This window comes from Indicator indicator, chromosome 10 (assembly GCF_027791375.1).
Source record: "Indicator indicator isolate 239-I01 chromosome 10, UM_Iind_1.1, whole genome shotgun sequence".
NCBI lineage: Eukaryota > Metazoa > Chordata > Aves > Piciformes > Indicatoridae > Indicator > Indicator indicator.
In genome coordinates, this window is record NC_072019.1 from 16,834,030 (window position 1) to 16,855,990 (window position 21,961).

At 44.0% G+C, this 21,961-nt stretch overlaps 1 protein-coding gene across 1 annotated transcript in view; it reads right to left on the reverse strand.

Annotated features, from left to right (window-relative positions):
- The window catches only part of COP1 (COP1 E3 ubiquitin ligase), a 159,794-nt gene that overhangs the window by 70,993 nt on the left and 66,840 nt on the right, over nt 1-21,961 (reverse strand). Inside the window, exons 12-15 of the mRNA XM_054384528.1 lie at nt 21,546-21,689; nt 11,092-11,200; nt 9,272-9,353; nt 938-1,054 (exon numbers count right to left, since the gene is read on the reverse strand). Coding sequence (XP_054240503.1) covers nt 938-1,054; nt 9,272-9,353; nt 11,092-11,200; nt 21,546-21,689 — 452 coding nt within the window. The remainder of the gene's footprint in view (nt 1-937; nt 1,055-9,271; nt 9,354-11,091; nt 11,201-21,545; nt 21,690-21,961) is intronic.

Here is a 21,961-nt window from a genome sequence, read left to right on the forward strand (position 1 = left end):
CTCTGCTCTCCAATCTTTGTATTATCACCAAGAACTATTTAATCTAAGTGAATAAAAGGCTCATCGTGCCTTCCCCACTGACTGCTTCAAAAAACACATTAACAGTGATCTTTGCCCAGCCTAGGAAAACATGAGCCCACCCACAGGGATTGTAGTTGCAGCTCCAGGAAGCATGCAGTGCCACGGCTTTACAGCACGTCTCAGGTAAAAACAGTTAAAAACCCCAGTATGGCTTTGTACTATTTATAGAGCAAGGCTCTACACCAGGAAGGAGAGCTAGCACCACATTAACACACACTAACTTTGCTGGAAGACTCTCCAAGCTAAGCTTTGTCTGGTTGCTGCAGTGATCTCAATGAACACATAGGGGTGCCTTGCTTTCATGAGCTTTTGTCTCTGGCAGGAGCACCCAAATTAAAGGGTCAAGCTGCAGGATGAAGTTGACACTTGGGTATCATGATGCCTTCTGGGTGACAGAACACTTGGAAGTCTTACTCAGGGGCATTGTACTGCAACTCCCTCAAATGAGGTCACAGTGAGGTAGGGGTTGGACCCTTTTCCCTGCCACCAGGTGACAGAATGAGAGGAAGTGGCCTGAAACTGCCAGGGGAGGTTTCGGTTGGATAGCAGGAAAAATTTCTTTCCTGAAAAAGTAGTCAGGCATTGGAACAGGCTGCCCAGGGAGCTGATGGAATCACCATCCCAGGAGATGTTCAAAAAACAGCAGACATGGAACTTCAGGACATGCTTTAATGGCCGTAACGGTCCTAGTCTGATGGTTGAACTTAAGTATCTTAGACTTCTCTTCCAACCAAAACAGTTCTATGACTCTAAAGACACCTTGGTCCTGGCCACAACAGCCAGCCTCACATCATTGGGGAGAGTAAGAAAGGAAGAAAGGAACAGTATCACTCTGCCCCAAACCTCTTTTACCTACCTGCACAGCCAAAAGCTAGGTGATACCGAGAAGAAGGGCTGAATTTGACACAACACACATTAGCCTTGGCCTCGATGCTTGCTACTGAGTTGTCCAAGTTGGTAGACCACAGCTTCACTAGAGAAACAAAAAGAGACACAGGTAAACAACAAACCAAAAAAACCCAAACCAAAACAAACAAAAAAAATCAGCCTCATCTGAAAGGTATAAACCCTAGCTATCTCATAAACAAAGTCTGGAAAGCCAGCTAAATGATTATAGTGATTATAAAGGGTCAGTTTCTGCTGCTGGCTGGTAAGCTTGAGAACATTCTTGGGTGCACACAGGAAATAAACATTCTGCCCACCACCATACACACAGAAGATGTTGGAATTCCACATCTCATATGGTTGAGAACATCAGAGCAGCTGACTAACCACATTTTAGCATCTTAGCCTTTAAGGCTACTGGAAAGCAGATCCATATCACCAAGATCAGGAGGGCTTGCATCTTCCTGGTTCCCTGCCCCTTACCTGGCATGAAACAACTCCATGCTCCACAGCAGAATTGCTTTGTGCAGAATAAATACACCTAGTTGTAAGCCTGAGCACAGCCAGTGAGAACAACTTGTTTTAGTCTCAAGACACTGGCACAGACAGGAAAGAAAACAGTGTGCTGGCTCCTAATGATGATATATTTCCTTGGTACAAGGAACACTACTGTTCTACCAGCCTACTATGTGAACACTGATTAAACTTTTTGCTACAAAACAAACCCTTCCCCCAAGTACTCATTCAGTGCTTTACAGGATGACCAGCAGACAACACTGGTGACTTTTCAAAACTCAGCCTTCCCCACCCTCCACAAACACTTCAAGTCCCTTTTAACCTTAAAGATGGAGAGTGCCAGACACTCCCCACATAACATATCCTACTATTCAAAGCTACAAATGAAGCACTTTGCCCTCAGTCCAGTTAAGGGGACAACACCAACTGGCATCAATTCCCACTGATGTCTACAAGTCAGAAAATAAGGTTTGAAATGTTCTCCCTTCCCCTTTACTTTGGTGAGTGGGTCGTACTGTACTTATCACAACCAGTGTGCTGAGGCAGGAAGCAGAGCAAGCTGAAGCCAATGTTTGAACATGCAGGAGCGACATGAAGGCTTAATCCCTTAAACAGCTCCCATGACCTGCCTGGCCTTCTTCAGATCTGTGGCAACTAAGTCCTCTGCTGTCTTTTTACAGGAACTTCACTTTGGAAGTGAAGTGAGCAAAAAAAATGGCAAAAGAACAGGAATCTTATTAACCACTGTAGTCAATACATCAGAGATAAGCTGTCTTATGGTGTGTGTCCCCATGCTCTGAGGAGTCCTCTGTACCACCTCTTGCTGAGGCGTTCCTAGGAGCTTTGAGGAAGAAGCAAGGCTTTCATGTGGATTACTCAAGGATGTTTCAGACGCTCAGGGAAAAGGAGGAACACTGGTGGGTTTGTTGTAGTGCACCTGCTTTTCAATAGCTTGGCAAGAAACAAAAACCATGATCATGGAATCAGAGAGTGGTTTGGCTTGGAAGGGTCCTTAAAGATTAGCTAGCTCCAACCACCCTGCCATGTGCAGGGACACCTCCTACTAAATCAGGTTCCTCAAGGCCATGTCCCAAAGTTCCATGTCCACAGGTTTCTTCAACACCTCCAGGGACTCCACTACCTCCCTGGGCAGCCTGTTCCAATACCCGACCACTCTTTCAGTGAAGAAATTGTTCCTAATATCCAACCTAAACCTCCCCTGGTGCAATTTCAGGCCATTTTCTCCCATGCTGTCACCAGATACTAGGGAGAAGAGACCAACCTCTACCTCATTCCAACCTCCTTTCAGGGATTTGTAGAGAACAATGAAGCCTCCCCTCACTCTACTCTTCTCCAGACTAAAAACCACCAGTTCCCTCAGCTGCTCCTCACCAGACCTGTTCTCCAGAACCTTCACCAGCTTTCTCTAGACATGCTCCAGCACCTCAATTTCTTTCTTGTAGTGAGGGGCCCAAAACAGTACTTCAGGTATGGCCTCAGAGTACAGGGGCACAATCACTTCCCTTCAACATGAGGCATGCAAGAAGGCTACATGATCTCACAGTGATGTTCTGCCCAAACCTAATACTAAACCCACTCAGATTCATAGAATGGTTTGGCTTGGAAGGGACCTTAAATATCATCTAGTTCCAATCATACTGCTATGACCAAGGACACCTTCCACTAGACCACACTGCTCAAGGCCCCATCTAACTTGGCCTTGAACAGCTCCAGGGAAAGGGCATCCACAATCTGTTCCAGTGCCTCACCCCCCTCACTGTAAAGAATTTCTTTCTAATCTCCAGTCTAAATCTGCCCCCTCAAGCATCAATCCCTTCCCTCTCATCCTATCACCACAAGCCATTGCAAACAGTCTCTTTCCTATCCAAAGCAGACAAGCTTCTTCTTGACACCCCATCTACCAAACCAACAGCTACCTCGTCTCACTTTTATAGCAAAAAGGTAACTGAGGGCTCAGTTTCAACTTAGCTCCTTCTTTCAACCAAGTTTTTCAAGTCCTAAGTGGTGAAGAGTCAACCCACGTGCTCAGAGTCATCATAACATTTGTTACAACTGACAGACACAGATTACAGCCTGCAATTTGTGTGATCTAAGTGCCGTGGGATACGCTGGGCTCCAATTAGGTATTAGTCAGTGCCATAAAAAAGTAATCTATGCCACATATAACACCACCTAATGAAACATGTCAAGTTTTACCTACAACTGCCCATTATTTTTTAGGAAGAATTGACAGGTTAATAAAACATAATTCAGAAGGGTAGAGTTTATTTGCTGCAGCTTTCAGCAATCTTGCTGAAGTCAAGGCAGTAATTACACAAAGTACAGATGTCTTGGTACCACACCTAGAATTGTGCTGATGAAGCAAGCAACCATCTGAGATTGACTGTTTCTATAACACATGTTCTAAAAGCATATGTTTCCTAATTTTGCAGCTGCTGACAGATATGCCTGTTTACAGCCAAATATTTTCATAGAACCTTAGAATGGCTTGGGTTGGAAGAGACCTTAAAGATCATCTAGTTCCAACCACCCTGCCATGGGCAGGGACACCTCCTACCACACCAGCTTGATTAAGGCCCCATCCAACCTGCCTTTTAACAATTTCAGGATTGAAGCTTCCACAACTTCTCTGGACAACCTGTTCCAGTGCCTCATCACCCTTGTGATGAATTGCCCATGGCAGGGGGTTGGAGCTAGACTATCTTTAAGGTCCTTTCCAACCCAAAGACTAAGGGGAGATCTTATTGCTCACTACAATTACATGAAAGGGGGTTGTAGCGAGGCCAGTGTTGGTCTCTTCTCCCAAGTAACTAGCAATAGGATGAGAGGAAATGGGTTTACATTGTGCCAGGAGAGGTTTAGGTTGGATATTAGGAAGAATTCACTGCAAGAATGGTCAGGCATTGGAACAGGCTGCCCAGAGAGGTGGTGAAGTTGCCATCCCTCGGGGTGTTCCAAGTGTGTAGATGTGGTGCTTCAGGATATAGTTAAGTGGTCATGGTAGTTAAGTTGTGGTTGGGCTTGATGATATTAAAGGTCTTTTCCAACCTTAATGATTCTATACATATGGTCTGTGTCTGAACACTAACTAAAAGAGGCTGAAGCCTGTACTGCAATAGCTGAAGGTGTCGATGTACACAGTTGGTAAGCTGAGAGCAAGGATACTGAGGTTGTAGAGCCTCCTTCTGTGGTGATACTCAAAATGTGACTGAACATATCCCTGTGTGACTTTCTCTAGGTAAACCTGCCTTGGCAGGGGAGTTGGACTCTATCCTTTCCACCCCCTACCATTCTGGGATTTTACTGTGATCCGTGATATTTCATCCAGCCTATCATTCCTGCAGCTCTTATCTGGTCTTGTGATGGAGAGGATGCTGTTAATTAAAAACCCAAAAGCAGTAACCCAGAACAGGATAATGCTATCAAAATCTTGTTGGCACAGATCAGAGGAATCTCTAGAAAAGGAGGAAGCCGCTGAATTTTCCTGCTGGGCAAAATCTTTTGCTGCGCTGCCTTGTGCGGGTCAGGAGGATGATGATGTTAACTGATGACTGTTGGCAGGCAATGACCACAAGATATCCCTCCTCACATAAGACACAGGCAGGTATTTTGGTTGGTATTTTGACTACCAGCTTCTTGACCTTTCAAGATATTCCCAATTGAATTCAACCGCCCCACAGATCGAGGAAATTACTGAACTTCTTTAAGCCAGGAAAATAAGCAAACTGAAAGTTCAACCTGATATTTTAAGAGCAATAAACACCTATAACTCAGTCAGCAGAAGCTGAAGGAATTAAGTATCACTGACAATAAACCCCAAACAGACCTCAAAGTCTTTAACAAAGCTGACAACCAAACTCAGATCTGTAGTTCTCAGGTTAATTACCTCCCTGAAAGGTCATGCTTTTTTATGAAGCCAACCCTGAAGATCTGATTTGTCCCACTGAATTCAGGGCAAAAAACAGTTGAAGGATTAGCACCCATGGTGTCACTTACCAAGACAGCACAGAAATTATTTTCCTCACTTGTAATGAAGCAGATGTTTCCTTGCCACGATATACTGAAAGGTAACCTCTCACTCAAGTTCAGAGCTCTCAGGTTCTCCAGTTCTGTTCCATTTCTCCATTTTGAGCCCCAAAATAATGTGACTATAGCTCACAGAAAGGACCTAAAACCAGTCAGTACTCCTTGTACTGCTTCCTTGAGCTTCCAAAACAACCCTCCTACAGCAGACAACAAATGCTTCATCACCCCACCACAGATTTCTACCACAGTGGTGACTTAAATTCTACCCATATGGCAAAATATTTTGCTTTATTTCATCTAATTTCACCATGGCCATTAAACTACATCCCCAACCTAAAACAGATAGGGATGATGGTTGAAAAGCAGCTCTAAGTCATTAGCTAAGTACAGTAGCTTCAGGTCCTAGCCTGACACTTTAATGGCATCATTTTGCCCTCACAAAACAAAATCTTTTCTGCTCAAATAGCGGGGTGGAAAAAAAAAGTACCAATTCTTATTTGGATGAGCATCATAGCTTCTGCCATTGTTATGTGCATAAAAAGAACTGAAATTAAGCCTGTGCTGTTTTCCCAAGCTGCTTGTAGCACAAGTAAACACTTCAATTTCACTCACTGCTGTCTAGTTGGTGAACATCTTTGGGTCTCTATAGAGACACACAACTACCTTTACCTCTTTTAAAAGGGAAGGGCATGACAAACGTAGATAAAAGTGAGGCTTGCATACAGACAGTAGTTACTTCAAATACAGTAATGCTTTAATAGCAGATAATGAGAGCATAAAAGTAGAAAGATTTTCCACAAATAAGCCTCCTGGATCATCTCCATCTAGCAATGAGGACAATGCAGGACCTGAAGCCCAAGGATGTTGTTTCTAATTCTACCCCTAATAGCACTTTGTTTGTTAGCACCCACTTTGATGTGCCCAAGCCCTAGCAGAGACAGCTGTGAAGTGCTGATGAAAAGTTCCTTCCCCAATAGATGCCTACCAAGCACTTTAAAAATCAGCTTCCAACTTGAAAAGACCGAGGAGAGACAGGCAGGTACACAGGCAAGCGGGAAGAACTGGCAAAGCTGTCACTTCAGGCGCTGGCTTGTCCTGATCACTTGACAGGAAAATGTTAACACTCATGCTTTCTGGGGAAGCAGAACAAGATTAGCTCCAATTGCTCTGGTCACACCAATATACATCAGCACCAAGCCTGCTTGTCAGAAAGCCCAGTATGGCCCCAAACAAGCAGAGAAGAGGCCAGAAGCGTGCATAGATTTTGGCTTTCCCATCAGATGTTGCATCTGGCCAAACATGTTATTATTACATCCCCAGAGTCGCAGAATGGTAGCAGTTGGAAGTGATCTCCAGAGATCAGCTAAGTCAAATCCCTCTAAAGCAGGTTCACCTAGATCAGGTTGCACAGGAATGATCCAGGTGGGTTTTTAAAGTCTCCAGAGGAAGAGACTCCACAACCTCTCTGGGCATCCTGCTCCAGGGCTCTGACACCTTCACAGGAAGGAAGTTTTTTCTCATGGTTAAGCAACATCTCTTGGGTTCTCGTCGTGCCCACTGCCCCTTGTTGTCACTGGCCACCACTGGAAAGAGCCTAGCTTCATTCTCTTGACCTCCACTCTTTAGATATTTATATGCATTGATAAGGTCCCCTCTCAGTCTGCTCTTTTCCAAACCAAAGAGCTGCAGGTTGAGTTGTCCACAACTTCACCAAACACTCATGACCATAAGCAGCAGAAAGACAAAAATTTCAGTTTGGTATGTATGAGGTGAAACAACTCATCCCTTAGTGTTACCTATGTGATGACTGAAATGGAAGGTGTACACCAACATTAATCTGGATGTTTGCTGCTACTGCTCTGTACATTACAGCCTTCTAAAGTACATGCCCATTTCAAATGGTCCCATACTGGACTTCATTTCTCATTAATGAGCTTGTTACATATGCAAATCACAGGCAAATTATGATAGAAGCAAACGATGAGGAGTGGTCAAGAGAGATCTTCTCTGCAACTTCCAGAAAGGACATCGGAAACAGGTGGGGGTGGATCTCTTCTCCCAAGCAAAAAGCTATAGGACAACAGGAAACAGACTAAAGTTGCACCATGGAAGGTTTCGGTTGGATGTTAGGAACAATTTCTTCCCTTTGAGGGTTGTCAATCCCTGAATCAGGCTACCCAGGGCAGTGATGGAGTCTCCACCCCTGGAGGAATTTCAAAAACTGTAGATGTGGTGCTGAGGGACATGGTTTCCTGGTGACCTGGCAGTGCTGGGTTAATGGTTGGACTTGCTGATCTTAAAGGTCTCTTCCAACCAAAAGGATTCTATGATTCCATGATAAAAATGTTTCAGCCCAGTTTTATTCACCAAAACCCAGTATACCTTCAAAAGATCCTTTGTGAATTGCAACACAAGTTATGCAGATCTGCAGACTTCATTACAATAATTTCTACATAAACACTGCATTTTGAGAGACAATTACTGAAGATGAGAACCGTTAGACTAGAGACAGGAGCTCTGCTTGCAGCTGGCTTTGCAATGCTGGACAACTTGTTAACATGCTAATAAATGCAGCAAGTCTACCTGGCAGATAAGCCTTTTCAAATGCATAGCATGAGTAGGGAGCAACATGATGAAGAGGTTGATAATTTACAAGGTGAATGTTCATTCCTGCTACATTTAAGCACACAGAAAACTCTCTTGACTTCCAACAAAAAAAGGTAAGGAGAATTGTATTAAAAATATTAAAAACCTCCCTTAAAATCAAAATAATCATCTAAGATGAGTTTTGCAAATAACATTAGCAGCTACATTAAGAGTGCCAAATGCAACTGAGGAACACTAACACAGCTTTACAAGCATTTTAGAGGTGGGGGAATAACTTGCCAGGTTTAATGCCAGGTTGATGAAAAAATTTCGTGTTTCAAAGCAAATCATGGTCTGTATCAGCCCATCCAGGAAAGCTAATCCCCACTGAAGGTGAAAGGAACTCTAAACCTCTTGCTGCCTAATAATTCTTAATTTGATATTTTAAATGTATTACAGGTAAGATCTCATTAGTGATGAAGAACACTACATATTTCTCAGTGCTACGCTTGTCTTTGAAGAAGAAATAAGAAACTTCTAAAGAGGAACACTTTTCTCTCAGTAAGCTGAGAAAGGGCTTGTCTCAAGGGTTCTCCAAAAGCCCTTTGTCAAATGGGCCCTGCAGGGAGTGTGCAAAGCTGAGTTGCTCCCAGCACTCCCATTCAGCCCACCATCAGACCCCGTAAAGCTCTGAGAAACACACTGCACATCATGAAAGCAGGAAGCCTCTCAGGGTGCACAGTCTTTTAACATTCAGAGCTACAGGTAAAACAGCAGCAGGCATTTTTAACTTCTGCTTTTTCTCCTCAACAAGCTCATTTTTGAAATATAAATATATGCTGCTCCTTTGAAAGGCCCCAAGGCTTTAACTCAACAAGCTTAACTAATGTTAAAACACATTTTGCTTTGTTTAGTGTCCTGGAAAATGCTAGCTAGAGAGCATACTACCTGAAAAATGTGAACATTGCACCAAGAAATCTTAATCCAAACAAAGCCTCTCTTTCCTTAAAAGAGAGTTCAGTAATACCTTTACACATTACCACAACAATACCGAAGGCAGCTGAAGAATCAGCTGCTTGAAATGTCACATTTTTGTTCCTCACAGGGAATATATGAAATGTTAACCTTCTGCACAGAGATGGAGAAAGAGAAGTACCTTTGGCATCATCAGAGCCTGAAGCCAATAGCTTTGGGTCCATCAAGTTGAAGTCAACACTCCAGCATCTTTTCTCATGCTCCTGTTTAGAGAAACAAGCAAAATATTGCAAAGTAGTGAGCTGTAATCTGGTAACCCAGTAAAAGAAAAAAAACATGCATTGTTCTGGTATGAATTGTCAGCAGAGTCCTGGACAGGGAAGCTTACTGTGTTTAGCAGTTTCTCCAAAAATTTCTTTCCTCTCAATCAAACCAATGCTTGTAGCTTGCTAGAAATGCCAAGAAAGCAGAAAACAGTAAAAGAGCAACAAAACCACCTGAAATTATTTTGGATTTTTATAGTTGAAAGAAGAAAGTAATGATTTCAGGAAACTGACATTAAAGACCTACTTTTGCAGCACCATTTGGTTGTGGTTCTGTTGTGTGCTGCTTCTTTTCCTAGCAGATCACAGCTGTGCCTCCCATTACCAGTAAGATGCTTGTTCAAAGCTATTTCACCTCTCAAAGGCCAGGAAATCCTCACCTTCCTGTTGAGTTCCTAAACAAAACTTCTGGTGTTTTGATTGTTTTCCACTCAAATAGTCTTACAAGCCTGCACGCTCTTCCCCCCCCAAAAATAGAAGACTTGTATTTGCTCTGCTGGCATATCCCACATGGAAACAAAACACTGCATTGAATGAAACCTGAAATGGAGTCAAATCCTTTGTTTAAAGCCTTTGCACAGGCTTGCAAGATGTTGACATGAAAAGCTCACCAGGACAAAGCGACTGAAGGGTTTCTAATACACATGAAGCAGATGCCAGTGTGCCTCTAATGCAAATCCAGAAAAAAAAAAGGCATTCAAGTAATCTGATAGGAAGCAAAATGAGTTTGTTTTAACATAAGCAACAGCTGGTCCTCTCTAGGTTCATTATTCAGCCTTATCAAGAAATGCAAAAAACATATCCGAGAGGGAAAGAGACGAGATTTATTTTGCCCAGCATAATTTCTTTCTAATTGAGATATGCAAAGGATTAGTGAAAACAAGCATTACATAAAATGTCCAAACACACAATGAGAAAGTACACAACTGCTTAAATAGGAATTAAAACTTATGCTGAAGTGTCAAGAAGAGGGAAGTGACATCCAGGCTGCAGTTCATTCATTATCACTGACCAGTTTCAATGCGCTAGGCCACCTGAACAAGAGCCTGTGGCACTTCTAGCCTCCTCCCGAGTGGAATAACCTCCCTTCCAACCTCTGTGTTCCGATGGCAAGCCTTTCAGAGCCCATTAGATAAAAACACAATGTTCAAATTGCCTGAAATGTCAGAAACTTCTCCTGGAACAGCTCTTGCTGTGAGCTCAGCCCACTTGCATGTGTACACTCTGCTGAGTGCAGGGCTATATCAGGAAGGGTTCTGCCCACCACACTGCTCTTCCAGCCTTGCCACTTAAGTCTGCATTTTGCTCTTCTGCTTTACAAGCACCTGCAGTAGCAATCACTGCAGGATTTTATGAAAGGCGTTTGACAAAGCCTGAAGTGGAAGAGGTATGGAGAGACAGGTTTCTAAAGAAAGGGAGGGCAAACAACTTGCAGGAACTCATTTCTCTCTGCGCAGCTTCCCTGCCTAAGAGAGGCAGCCAGGAAACGTCAACTGCCTCATGATTGTGACAAGAAGATAAAGCTTCTTCCCTCGGAGGGCTACAGCTCATTAAAGCTGTGTGGGTGAGACATTAGCCAAACAGAAGGAGCAGGCATTTCCCCCTCAGACTGAATACTGCTCCCCTTATACAGCCCATGGTGTGAGGAATTCCATGTTGCTCGCTGATTGCGCATTACCTGGTAGACCTTGGACCTTTGTCCTGTGAATCCATCCCAAAGGATGACGGTGCCTTCATAGTCACTGCTGGCTAGCAGGTTCTTGTGGTAACTACTCCAGCTGATACAGCTGAAAAGGGAAGAGACCTGGTCAGTCATACATTACACCTTAAACAATGAAAATCCCTCTTGGAATACATCAGGCAGTTAATGTCCTTGCAAAGCAATATGTTAATACTGACAAAGAACAACTTCTGCCTAGTCTTTCTCTTCAGTTACAAGGTGTTTACATTCTTTCCAACTCAAAGACAAAACATAGCCTTCTCAAAAGTTGTTCAAAGGTTTGCTATCTTCCTACAAACCTGTCTTCATAAGAGAGGTGCTCCAGACCCCTGATACTCTTGGTGGCCCTTCTCTGCACTTGCTCTAGCAGGCCCATATCTCTGTTGTACTGAGGGCCCCAGAGCTGGACAAGTACTCCAGGTGAGGCCTCACCAGAGCAGGGCTGCAGAACCACCTCTCTCCACCTGCTACCCACACTTCTCTCGATGCAGCCCAAGATGTCACTGGCTTTCTGGGCTGCAAGGGCCCCTTATTGGCTCATGTCCAGCTTCTCATCCACCATGGCTGCTCTCAATCTCATCATCTCCCAGCCTGAACTGATACCAAGTGTTGCCCCGATCTAGGTGCAGGACCTTGCACTTGACCTTACTGCCACCACAAAGATAATAACTTAGCTAATAGAGTAACCTTACCTAACCTGTATGTAAAACACAGCTGCATGAATGGTAAATCAACCTCTCCTCTGGCACATAGGGACCATTTTACACATGTACCTATGTGCAAATCAAAGCTTGATTTCTGAGAAACTGTGTCCAGCAATCTGTAAACGCAGAAAGAGCCCTCTTCCCATGCAGGAGGAAACAGTATTTTGTTTTCCACGTGAAGCTTAGGAGATGCTTCTGAGTGAGAAGTGCAACACACTTCACATAGGTTTGTATTTTAAACCAAATTAAGTCTCTGCAAAACTAACTGACAATTCCACCAACCCTAACCATCAGCAAACAAAACAAGAGCAGCAACACTGCCAAGTCACATTTGTAGCATTCTGGCACTATGTCTCCCATTCTGACTCCCAAAAAATATAACAGAGGTAAGAAAATTTGTAATAGCTGTTGACCAATTTTTGGACCATCTGGCAGAAAAGCATGCCAGCTGGTATCAGCTGGGGTGCAGGTAGCCTAAGTTAAACTGACAGATCCAATTCGTGCAGGTCAAACAGCTCTGACATAGTTAACTGGTTATGGGAGACTTGGGGACAATTTTTAACCAACAATATAAACTAGAAGTTCACAACTTTGTAACTTTTTTACTACTGCTTTGTAGCTTGGCATCTGCCCACTGATATATGATATAGCTATGTGGGATACGACTTTGGAGTAGTATACCTTGGCAAATCCTTGGTTCCACTATACACTTGCATCCTGTTTTCCTTAGGAATTAACACACAATCACAGAATGGAAGGCGTTGCAAAAGATCTCTAGAGATTATCAGGTCCAACTGCCCTGCCAAGGCAGGTTCACCTAGAGAAGGTCACACAGGAACTCATCCAGGCATGTTTGGCCTCTCTGCAGAGATGGAGATTCCACCACCTGGGAAGCCTGCTTCAGTTTATCTTGTTTAAAAAGCCAGCAAGACTGTTGTCTTGCCTGCAAGTCAGCAACAGTGGCTTTCTGCAAGCCTCTGGTAGCACTGCATGATACTTGGAGAACACCTTTGGGACATCCCTTTCCCACTGGGAGCTTTCTTCAGAACAGCCAGTGTATAGATGGCACTGCTTTCAGCCTGTCAAACACTTCTCCCTACAAGCACCTCTGTCTCCCAATAGTCTGTTCCCACACTTGCACATTTCCTTGGGGTAACAGCATCCCTTGGTTTCAAAACTTGGTATTTAGAAACTTAAAACAGTTTTATTCACTTGATGTCAGTCGTCACCTTTCACCACCAGCTGCTAAGAGGATGGTTGAGCTCATACATCTCAGGCAATGATTTCCCTGGTTTCACCTCTTCCATGATATGTGATTAATTAGAAAATGGTAGTGTCCTCAGTCCTTGCAGGTAACAAGGAATGTCCACAGATGCATCATCAAGGAGCCATCACCACACCAGCTCTGACACTGTTGGGTACTCACACAGAAAAGCAGATCTCGACAGTCTATCATTTACTAGAAGCCTCATTCAGCGAGGCTTAAGTGGCTCCCAGAGGACGTGAGGAAGCTGGCAGGCACTACCCACCAGGACCATGAGGTGAAGGTTCCAGCAGTCCAGAGATAACCATGTCTGACATCTGGAGGCTTGTTTCCAGGCAGTACAGTCAGTCACTGATGGAAACAAAAGAGGTTCGGAGCCCTCAAGCAGCCTCCAACTAATGGCAGGGAGGTAGACACTGCACTAGGCATTTACTGCTTCAAACCTGCTCCTCTGCCATCTTATCTCCACTCCAAGTCAGGGCTTCAAGGAGCTTAAGGAAAAAGTGAACGCATCTGGAAGTTTAGCCATCACACAAAAAGCAGGAGGGCCCAATCTTAGAGAAGGCAGTCTTCTATCTGGACAACACCAGCAAGTGGAAAAGGTCCTAGAGAAAATTGCAGATATGCTAGTGCCACCTTGGCTTGTTAAGAGTATGGATGTTCTGGGCTAGTCAAGCACAAGATCCACATCTAACTCGCAAGAGAGCTGAGCATTACAATCTGAACTATGAAGAGGGTAATCGCCTAACTATAACTCGTCAAAAAAGAAATTACCCCAGATGATAAAAATGAGGAATTTCTGGGGAGAAATAACAACAGGCACCAGTACAGGTTAGGGGCTGCCCTGCTGGAAAGCAGCTGCACAGAGAAAGACCTTGGAGTGCTGGTGGACAGCAAGTTCTCCATGGAACAACAATGTGCTCTTGTGGCCAAGAGAGCCAATGGGATCCTGGGATGTATCAAGAAAGGTGTATCCAGCAGGTCTAGGGAAGTTCTTCTGCCTCTGTACTCTGCCCTGCTGAGACCACACCTGCAATATTGTGTCCAGTTTTGGGCTCCCCAGTTCAAGACAGACAGAGACCTACTGGAGAGAATCCAATGGAGAGCCACGAGGATGATTAGGGGACTTGAGCATCTCCCCTATGAAGAGAGACTGAGATCCCTGGGGCTGTTTAGTTTTGAGAAGACAAGACTCAGAGGGGATCTGATCAATGTCTATAAATATGTGAGGGGTGGGTGTCAGGAGGAGGGGGCCAGGCTCTTTTTGGTGGTTCACAGTGATAAGACAAGGAAACTTGAACATAGAAGATTTCAGCTCAACATGAGGAGAAACTTCTTTACAGTGAGGGTGACAGAGCACTGGAACAGGCTCCCCAGAGGGGTTGTGGAGTCTCCTTCTCTGGAGACTTTCAAAACCCACCTGCATGCATTCCTGTGCGGACTATCCTAAGTGATCCTGCTCTGGCAAGGGGGTTGGACCTGATGATCTCTTGAGGTCCCTTCCAACCTCTGATATACTGTGATACTGAGTAGGTGGAAAAAGATAAAGGATATATCTAAGGATATAAAGAAGTGTCAGTTTTGGAGGGAAAGGTCATATTTTATTGCAACAATCAATACAGGTGGAGAAAAATGAGGGGTTTCTGTGCCCACAAGTATGACCATTAGGTCTGGCAAAGCGAAGATCAAGCCAAGCATTCCATCTGCTTGAAGTCTCATGGTGTTAAACAAGGGGTTAACACTCACTTGGAAACCATTTGTAGCTAGACAGAAGGGAAAACAGGAACTGACAGGTGAAAAATGTTTAGGGGTTTGGAGCCACTAAGTGGTTCAATTAGCACCTTTTAAGTCACACACACCATAAATCTTTCATTTTTAAGGAATATGATTAAAGGAGCATAAGACAACACCAATCCTGCTCCAGCTCTCTGCCTTAGTTCGCCCCTCATCAACACCCAACTCTTTACAAGTCTGAAACTAGAGCTTTACTCATTGACATCAATAGCTGAGTTGCCTTGTAACTTAAATTCACAAAAGTAACCTTTTCAGAGCACAGTTCAGGGTTGGATCAGGTCGAAGGGAGCTTCCTCTCCAGGAACAGGATGATTTTTACCAAGCCCTGGCTTCTGCATGTATTCTCTGGCATCTGTGATCATAGAGGCCTGAAAGAAGGCTGTCCTGGAGCTGGGACAATACGATGCTTCTCTTCCACGTGACTTCCCCTGTGACCTACAAGGGGTTTGGAAGCTCCTGCCATGCTCCCCTCAAGGGAAACACTGCTCTTTCTTCTGTTCCCAACACAGGCAATTATTGAAACTTGAAAGTCATCCACTTTTTTTACTTAGACTCACAGAATGGTTTGGATGGGAAGGGACCTTTAAAGATCATGTAGTCCAACCCCCTGCAGTCAGCAGGGACATCTGCAACTAGACTGGGTTACTCAGAGTTCCAACATACCTCACCTAGAATGGTGTGGGGCTTCCCTGTGCAACTTGGGCCAGTGTCTCACCACTGTTTTTCAAGTTCTCTTGAGATGTTCTCATAGGTAACAAATTAAATAACAGACTTCAAAATGCATGGGAGAACAAGTAGGAGAAGGGGAAAGGGCAAAAGTGAGACAGGCAAAAAAAAAAAAGAGAAAAAAAAAAGGGGTTTACAGAGTCCTTGAACAGGTTAAGCCTGTTCGAACCCCCAGAAGTTGGTAGAAACAATCTTTTGTAGACAACCTTCAGATGGCCTGCAGCCACATTCAGGCAGAAATTGAAATGTGGAGGCTATGAGATATGATACAAAAAGATAGCTACCTCAGGCTGAAATAATGGATAATTCAGTGCTGGATTAAAGGAGTTGTGCAAGGCCATCTTCTTAAGTAAGAGTAGCTCCGTTTTTGGCCTTTTTGCTTTGTTTAATCCAGAAACAGGGTGGTAGTTACACCTCAGAGGTTTATCTTGCCAAAAGTTGATAGCTCTGCTTCCTAAGAGATCAGCCTGGAGAAACCCTACTTGAAAGCTAATCACCAGCCTTTGAAACACTCCTAACCTTGGCATCTGACGTGGACACACTGAAATCCTCACCCTGAACAGACTTCTGTGCATCCTTCATTTTATTTGGAGACACAAGTGGGCCAGCTTGGCTCGAGCTGTCAGTCACGCTGGTGTTTCTTTCATGAGCCAGTATTTTCATGGCTGAAATACCTCAAACACAGGATCAAGTCACCCGGCGTCAACCGCCCCTCTGGCAGCGAGAGTTAAACGGAGTTGGAGCTTTTAATAAAGCACAAACTGCTATGGTCTGACCTGCTTCTGAGCTCCAAGTGCTTCAGATCTACTCTATTACCATGAGACGACTGATGCCCAGTAAATTTTGGCCTGAAACGTTTTTCAAGGGAGTGATCTTTTACTGCAAGGAGCATCCATGTGAGTAACAACCCAACCCAAACACTTGAGAGCCATACAGAATTACATTGCAGAGAATCACAGAGCAGTAGAGATTGGAAGGGGCCTCTAAGAATCCACAGAATGGTTTGGGTTGGAAAGGACCTTAAAGATAACCTAGTTCCAACCACCCTGCCATGGGCAGGGACACCTTCCACTAGACCAGGCTGCTCAAGGTCCCATCCAGCCTGGCTTTGAACACCTCCTGGGAAGGGCCATCCACCTATTCTAGTGTCTCACCACCCCCACTGTAAAAAATCTCTTTGTAATCTCCAGTCTAAATCTGCCATCCTCAGGCTTCAATCCATTCCCTCTTGTTCTATCACTACAAGCCCTTGTAAACAGTCCCTCCCCAGCTTTCTTGTAGCCCCCTTCAGGTACTGGAAGACATCTATAACATCACCCTGGAGCCTTCTCTTCTCCAGCCCCAAATCTCTCAGCCTGTCCACATAGGAGAGGTGCTACAGCCCTCTGATCATGTTTGTGGCCTCCTCTGGACTCACTCTAACAGTTCAATGTCCTTATTCTGGGGGCACCAGAATGGGATGCCTTGCTCCAGGTGGAGTCTCACAAGAGCAAAGTAGAGGGGGAAAATCCCCTCCTTTGTCCTTCTGGTCACACTTCCTTTGATCATTGTGTCCAAGCCCCCTGCCACAGCAGGGTCACCTAAAGCAGATCACATCTCCATTATGAATGCTTTACAACCCCCTTTTTTTCTAATCAGTTCCAAGAAAATCTGTAATTGGGTTGAGACAAATACTTTAAAAGAACAACTTCAACTTCTTGTCAAGTGAAGCAGTTACTCTGAAAAGTGGAATGAATGGCAGTTGGTATATTTCTTTATAACCTGTTTATTGTTAAATGGAGAGAGACTGTTTACAAAGGCCTGTAGTGATAAGATGAGGGGCAGTGGTTTCAGACTAGAGAAGAGTAGATTTTGACTGGATATTAGGAGCAAATTCTGCACCTTGAGGGTGATGGAACACTGGAACAGGTTGCCCAGAAAGGTGATTGAGGCCCCACCCCAGGAGAAAAATCAAGGTGAGGCTCAACAAGGCTCTGGGCAACCTGATCTAGTTGAGGATGCCCCTGCTTACTGCTAAGGGGGTTAGACTTGACCTCTGGAAGTCCCTTCCAACCCGAACCATTCGACAATTCTACGAAATGTTTTCTGCATTAGAAAACACAGCCACTCCTGAGGTGTTCCAGCATAAAGAGAGCTTCTTATCTCTCCAAACAGCAAAGACTGTAAGAAAAAAACCCCACCATACAGCAAGTTTTTGCCTAATTAACCTTGGTCATGAGAACTGGCTGCCATTTAAAAACCAACAGCAATACACCCATGAACTGCTATTAGGATAAGAGCAATCACACACTTGATTTATGACACCAAAAACTGAAACCAATGAAATACTAGTAACCTCCTGAGAAAAAAGGGGAAAAAAAAACAAACCCTACTGATGCTTTGCTTTTACTGCAGTTGACTAAACAGATGTAGCTGATTTTGGAGGTTTGTGGTAACATCTATCACCAAAGTACAGATGCTGCAAACAGAGTGGTGAGCACGCAGAATACTAAACATGGATTCCGAAGCCTGTTTACCTAACCACACTTGTACATCACCTATTGTAGATTAACGAGACCTAAAGCAAATTCCTTTTACCTGAATGCTAGACTTCCTTATTTTTCTCCCCCCTGTGACCTATAGCAAAACAACAAATGTGCCTCTTGAATAAATCAGAAAAGAGCTGTGGCTCACTGCTCACCATTCATCCTCCTCTTGTCCTTTCCCCATCTCCTCCCATACGGGGGGAGCACAGACTATTGTCTACCATTGCTAGGGACACAGCAAGTCATAATTAGCTCACAGGGTGCTGTTTATAGCTACTAGACAATGCCAGGATTTGTTTCTTGTACTGAAGCTATGAATCTGTAAATGGGAATTTTATGAGGATTTATGTGTCATCTTGTGTTTTTCCTGGAAGCTTATGCCACCGTCGTTCCCGGGGGATGCGAGGAACATTTACCACAAACTCAACACACCAACTTCCTCCCTCTCCTTAAAAATAGGGATGAAAAAGCTCAGCAGATGATGAAAAAAACCCCAGTGTATTTAAGAAGCAGGTGGGTGTTAAAAAAAGGGGCTTGGAAAAGAGGAAGAAAGACTCAGCTACAGCTGGTACCAGGGCTCTGCTCCAGAAAAGCCTACAATCAATTACTGCTGGCATGAAGCACAACCTTTCAGCAGGCGCCCAGCTGGCACAGGGCAGAGCAGTGCTGGGCTGGTGCCAGCCCTGTCCCAGGCAAGGGCTTTCCTCCCGCAGCTGCTCTAGGCCAGCAGACTTGCTCTTAGCCAGACAAGTCCTCACAAATGCTGTCACCTGTCTGCTTTTATAAAAGCCCATCAAAGCTGCTGCTCCTCCAAAAGCTGAGTCACCAACATAACCACTAACAATTTATGTTCTGGCATCATCACTCTGAACAAGGTTAACCAGGATCAATTTAGGGTGAGTTTCCTGTGATGTGTCTTTGGAAAGCCAAAGGGCCTGCAGCCAGCCAGTTTTGCTGTTGTGCAAGAACAGAATCCCAGAATCATTTTGGCTGGAAAACACCTTTAAGATCACTGAGTGCAACCATTAACCCAGCACTGCCAGGTCACCACTAAACCATGTCCCTCAGTACCACATCTACACAGCTCTGATATCCCTCTCCAGGGATGGGGATTCCACCATTGCCCTGGGCAGTCTGTTCCAGGGCTTGAAAACCCTTTTTGGGAAGACTCTTCCCTTAACGTTCAACCTAAACATTCCACAGTGCAACCTCAACAGACATTATGAGCTACGCTAGCATCCCACACCAGCCTCACCGGAAGAAATGTCACTAAATCCCATCTCTGCTGGGAAGCGATGTGCCACAGCAGAAATACATGTCTTTGAGATCAGAAAGGGCAGCAGCATGCAGAGCAAGCCTCTGGAAAAAGCTGCACCTCTATTCAAATTCTGACAGCCAGCTTTAAGCCAAGGCTCTTTACAAAAAAGCCAGCTCTGCTTGTTTAGATTTTTTTTTTTTCCTAATAGAGGCACGTTTTCAGCACACTGCAATATTCCATAATGGAATTACAGCCTTCACATATAACTTCTCCCTCCAGCTATGCCACTCCAGAATAGCAAGTTATTATGCTGCTCGACGCCGTGCCAGCGAGCCCCGGCACCACTGACTGGCAGTACAGCTAATGGATAGAGCAAGGATGTGTTTGACTGACAGCCTAACGTGATTTGTCAAACCCAAAAGCACCCACACGCCTAAGGAAGGTTGAGACAATGTGGAGATGCCAATGGGGAAAAAAAAAAGTATTTCTTTGGAAGAATGAGAGAAAGTAGGGCAAGGGAATGAAAGACAAGAGGACCCTGTCCACCTCTGCTGAGGCACAGTGTCAGAGCACAATGAATTTAGCATCACCATCTAGACATATATAATATGTGTTTATGTTCCATGCATATATAATGTGTATATGCATGGAATTTGAGAAAGGAGAAACCTTAAATGCAAGTAGTGTCTTGTCTGGAGCACAAAGCTGACAAGAGCAACTGCTGGAGAAGGGAGAACAAACAACTTAATGCCTGGCAGGATCGTCACAGTAAATTCCTGTCAAAGTTGAAGCAGGAAGACTGAAGTCATCTCAGACAGACCAAGAAGCACCAAACACACTTTGCTTTTCCCATTCTAATTAAGGCAAAAGGTATGAATTGGTTACTAACTGGTTCTCCTTTTATTCTGCTCTTCTCCCCAGAAAAAATAAGCTGGATAGTATGAAGTCTGCTGTAAGTCAGTCAAAAGCACTGAACATTTCACAAGTCCAGCAAAACAAGAGCTCCATAATCAGCATGGCTTATTGATACAAATCCCTCTTTCAGGCTGTTTGTACCCATTGTGAAAGGCAGCCCCAGGGTCAGTTGCATTTGCATCTTTTTCCTCATGCAACAACATTGCACAACTCCTAAGATTAATCAGCATGAGTGGTACAGGGGTGACTGATCGATCCTGAAAAACACAATGACTAGAAAACGAAACCTGACTTTTATGCTCTAAAGTAGGCTTGCAAACACTATTAATCTTCTTGCACAACATTTTTGGTTTTGGAGAAGCTGGACTGTTATATAAATTTATTGCTTACACTTTTGTGGGTGCTTTACTGTAGAGTGCCAAATAAAAACAAATGAGTTCAGAGAAGCTGGAGCCTTGCATTAGAATACTGAATTGGTTTGATTGCCTCTATTATTTACTTGAGAGCTTGAACAGAATTTTGGAATTAAGAATTTTAAATTACGTTAGCCAGATTCTTTCAACGACAGTGGTCTATATTTCTTCAGTTTAAGTAATCTAAAAAGATTATAAAATAAAAAAAATAAAGAAAAGGTTGACAGTAACAATAGCAGCACAGAAGCAAAAATCAAGGAAGGTCTTTTTCCGAGAGCTTGATATTCTAATGCCCAGCAAAACAGTACTTCAGGCAGACTAACTCAGAGGCAGAAGGTGCAAATGAGGCACATGTCCTCAGGACTAGCAGCCTCTCAGCAGAATGGGAAACATCTGATTGATGAAGGAAAGAGTGTGAAGGAATCAGAGGCTATTATGAGGTGGGCACAGAAGCTACCTCGAGACAAATTAAGACTTTACCTGGAGTACATCTACTGCTCTGCTTTTGTTTTCTTTTTAGCAGAGCAGGTATACAACACATTTGCAAGGATCACAAAAGCAGTTTACTACCTTATGTCCCTTTCTCTTCCAGATACCTGGGCCTGCTATTACCTTGGATGATCCCAGCACACACAAGTAACAGCGCTTGCGCTACCTAATTCCATCCTGAGTTCAAAGCAAGCTCTCCATTGGCTCCTGCTTTCCTTCTTTCCCCTCCCATTTCCACAATGGATAAGGAAGCAAACCAGTTACTGCACATACACAAGAACATGGAAAAGGCCCTCTAAATTCAAATGGAAAGTCAACACCTACCTGATTTTGGAATTACAGGTCATTTCATTCTCAGGGTAGTGAATATCCACTGCATCCTGAATGACTGTACCATACTCATAGACTTTAATCTTCTTTGTCACCCCGGCGATGGCAAAGTAGTCACAGTCTCGGTCGAACTCAATACTGAGGAACAAAAGCAGAAGCTGAAAACCGCATCAACACAACACATGGACACAGGGCATTTTACTACTTAAATATCTTGGTATGGTACAGCTGTTTTGCAGTTAGCAAATACCTCATTCATAACACCTTGGTCAGGACTGGCACACACACTGACAGCGTGAAGTTCTTGCTTTCAGTCACTATCTTCTAATTACCTCCAAACACCATCTCCCTCCTGCACCCCAGGATCTTTGTTCAGATGCTCTAGAGGTTTTCCAGTTCAGCTATACTAT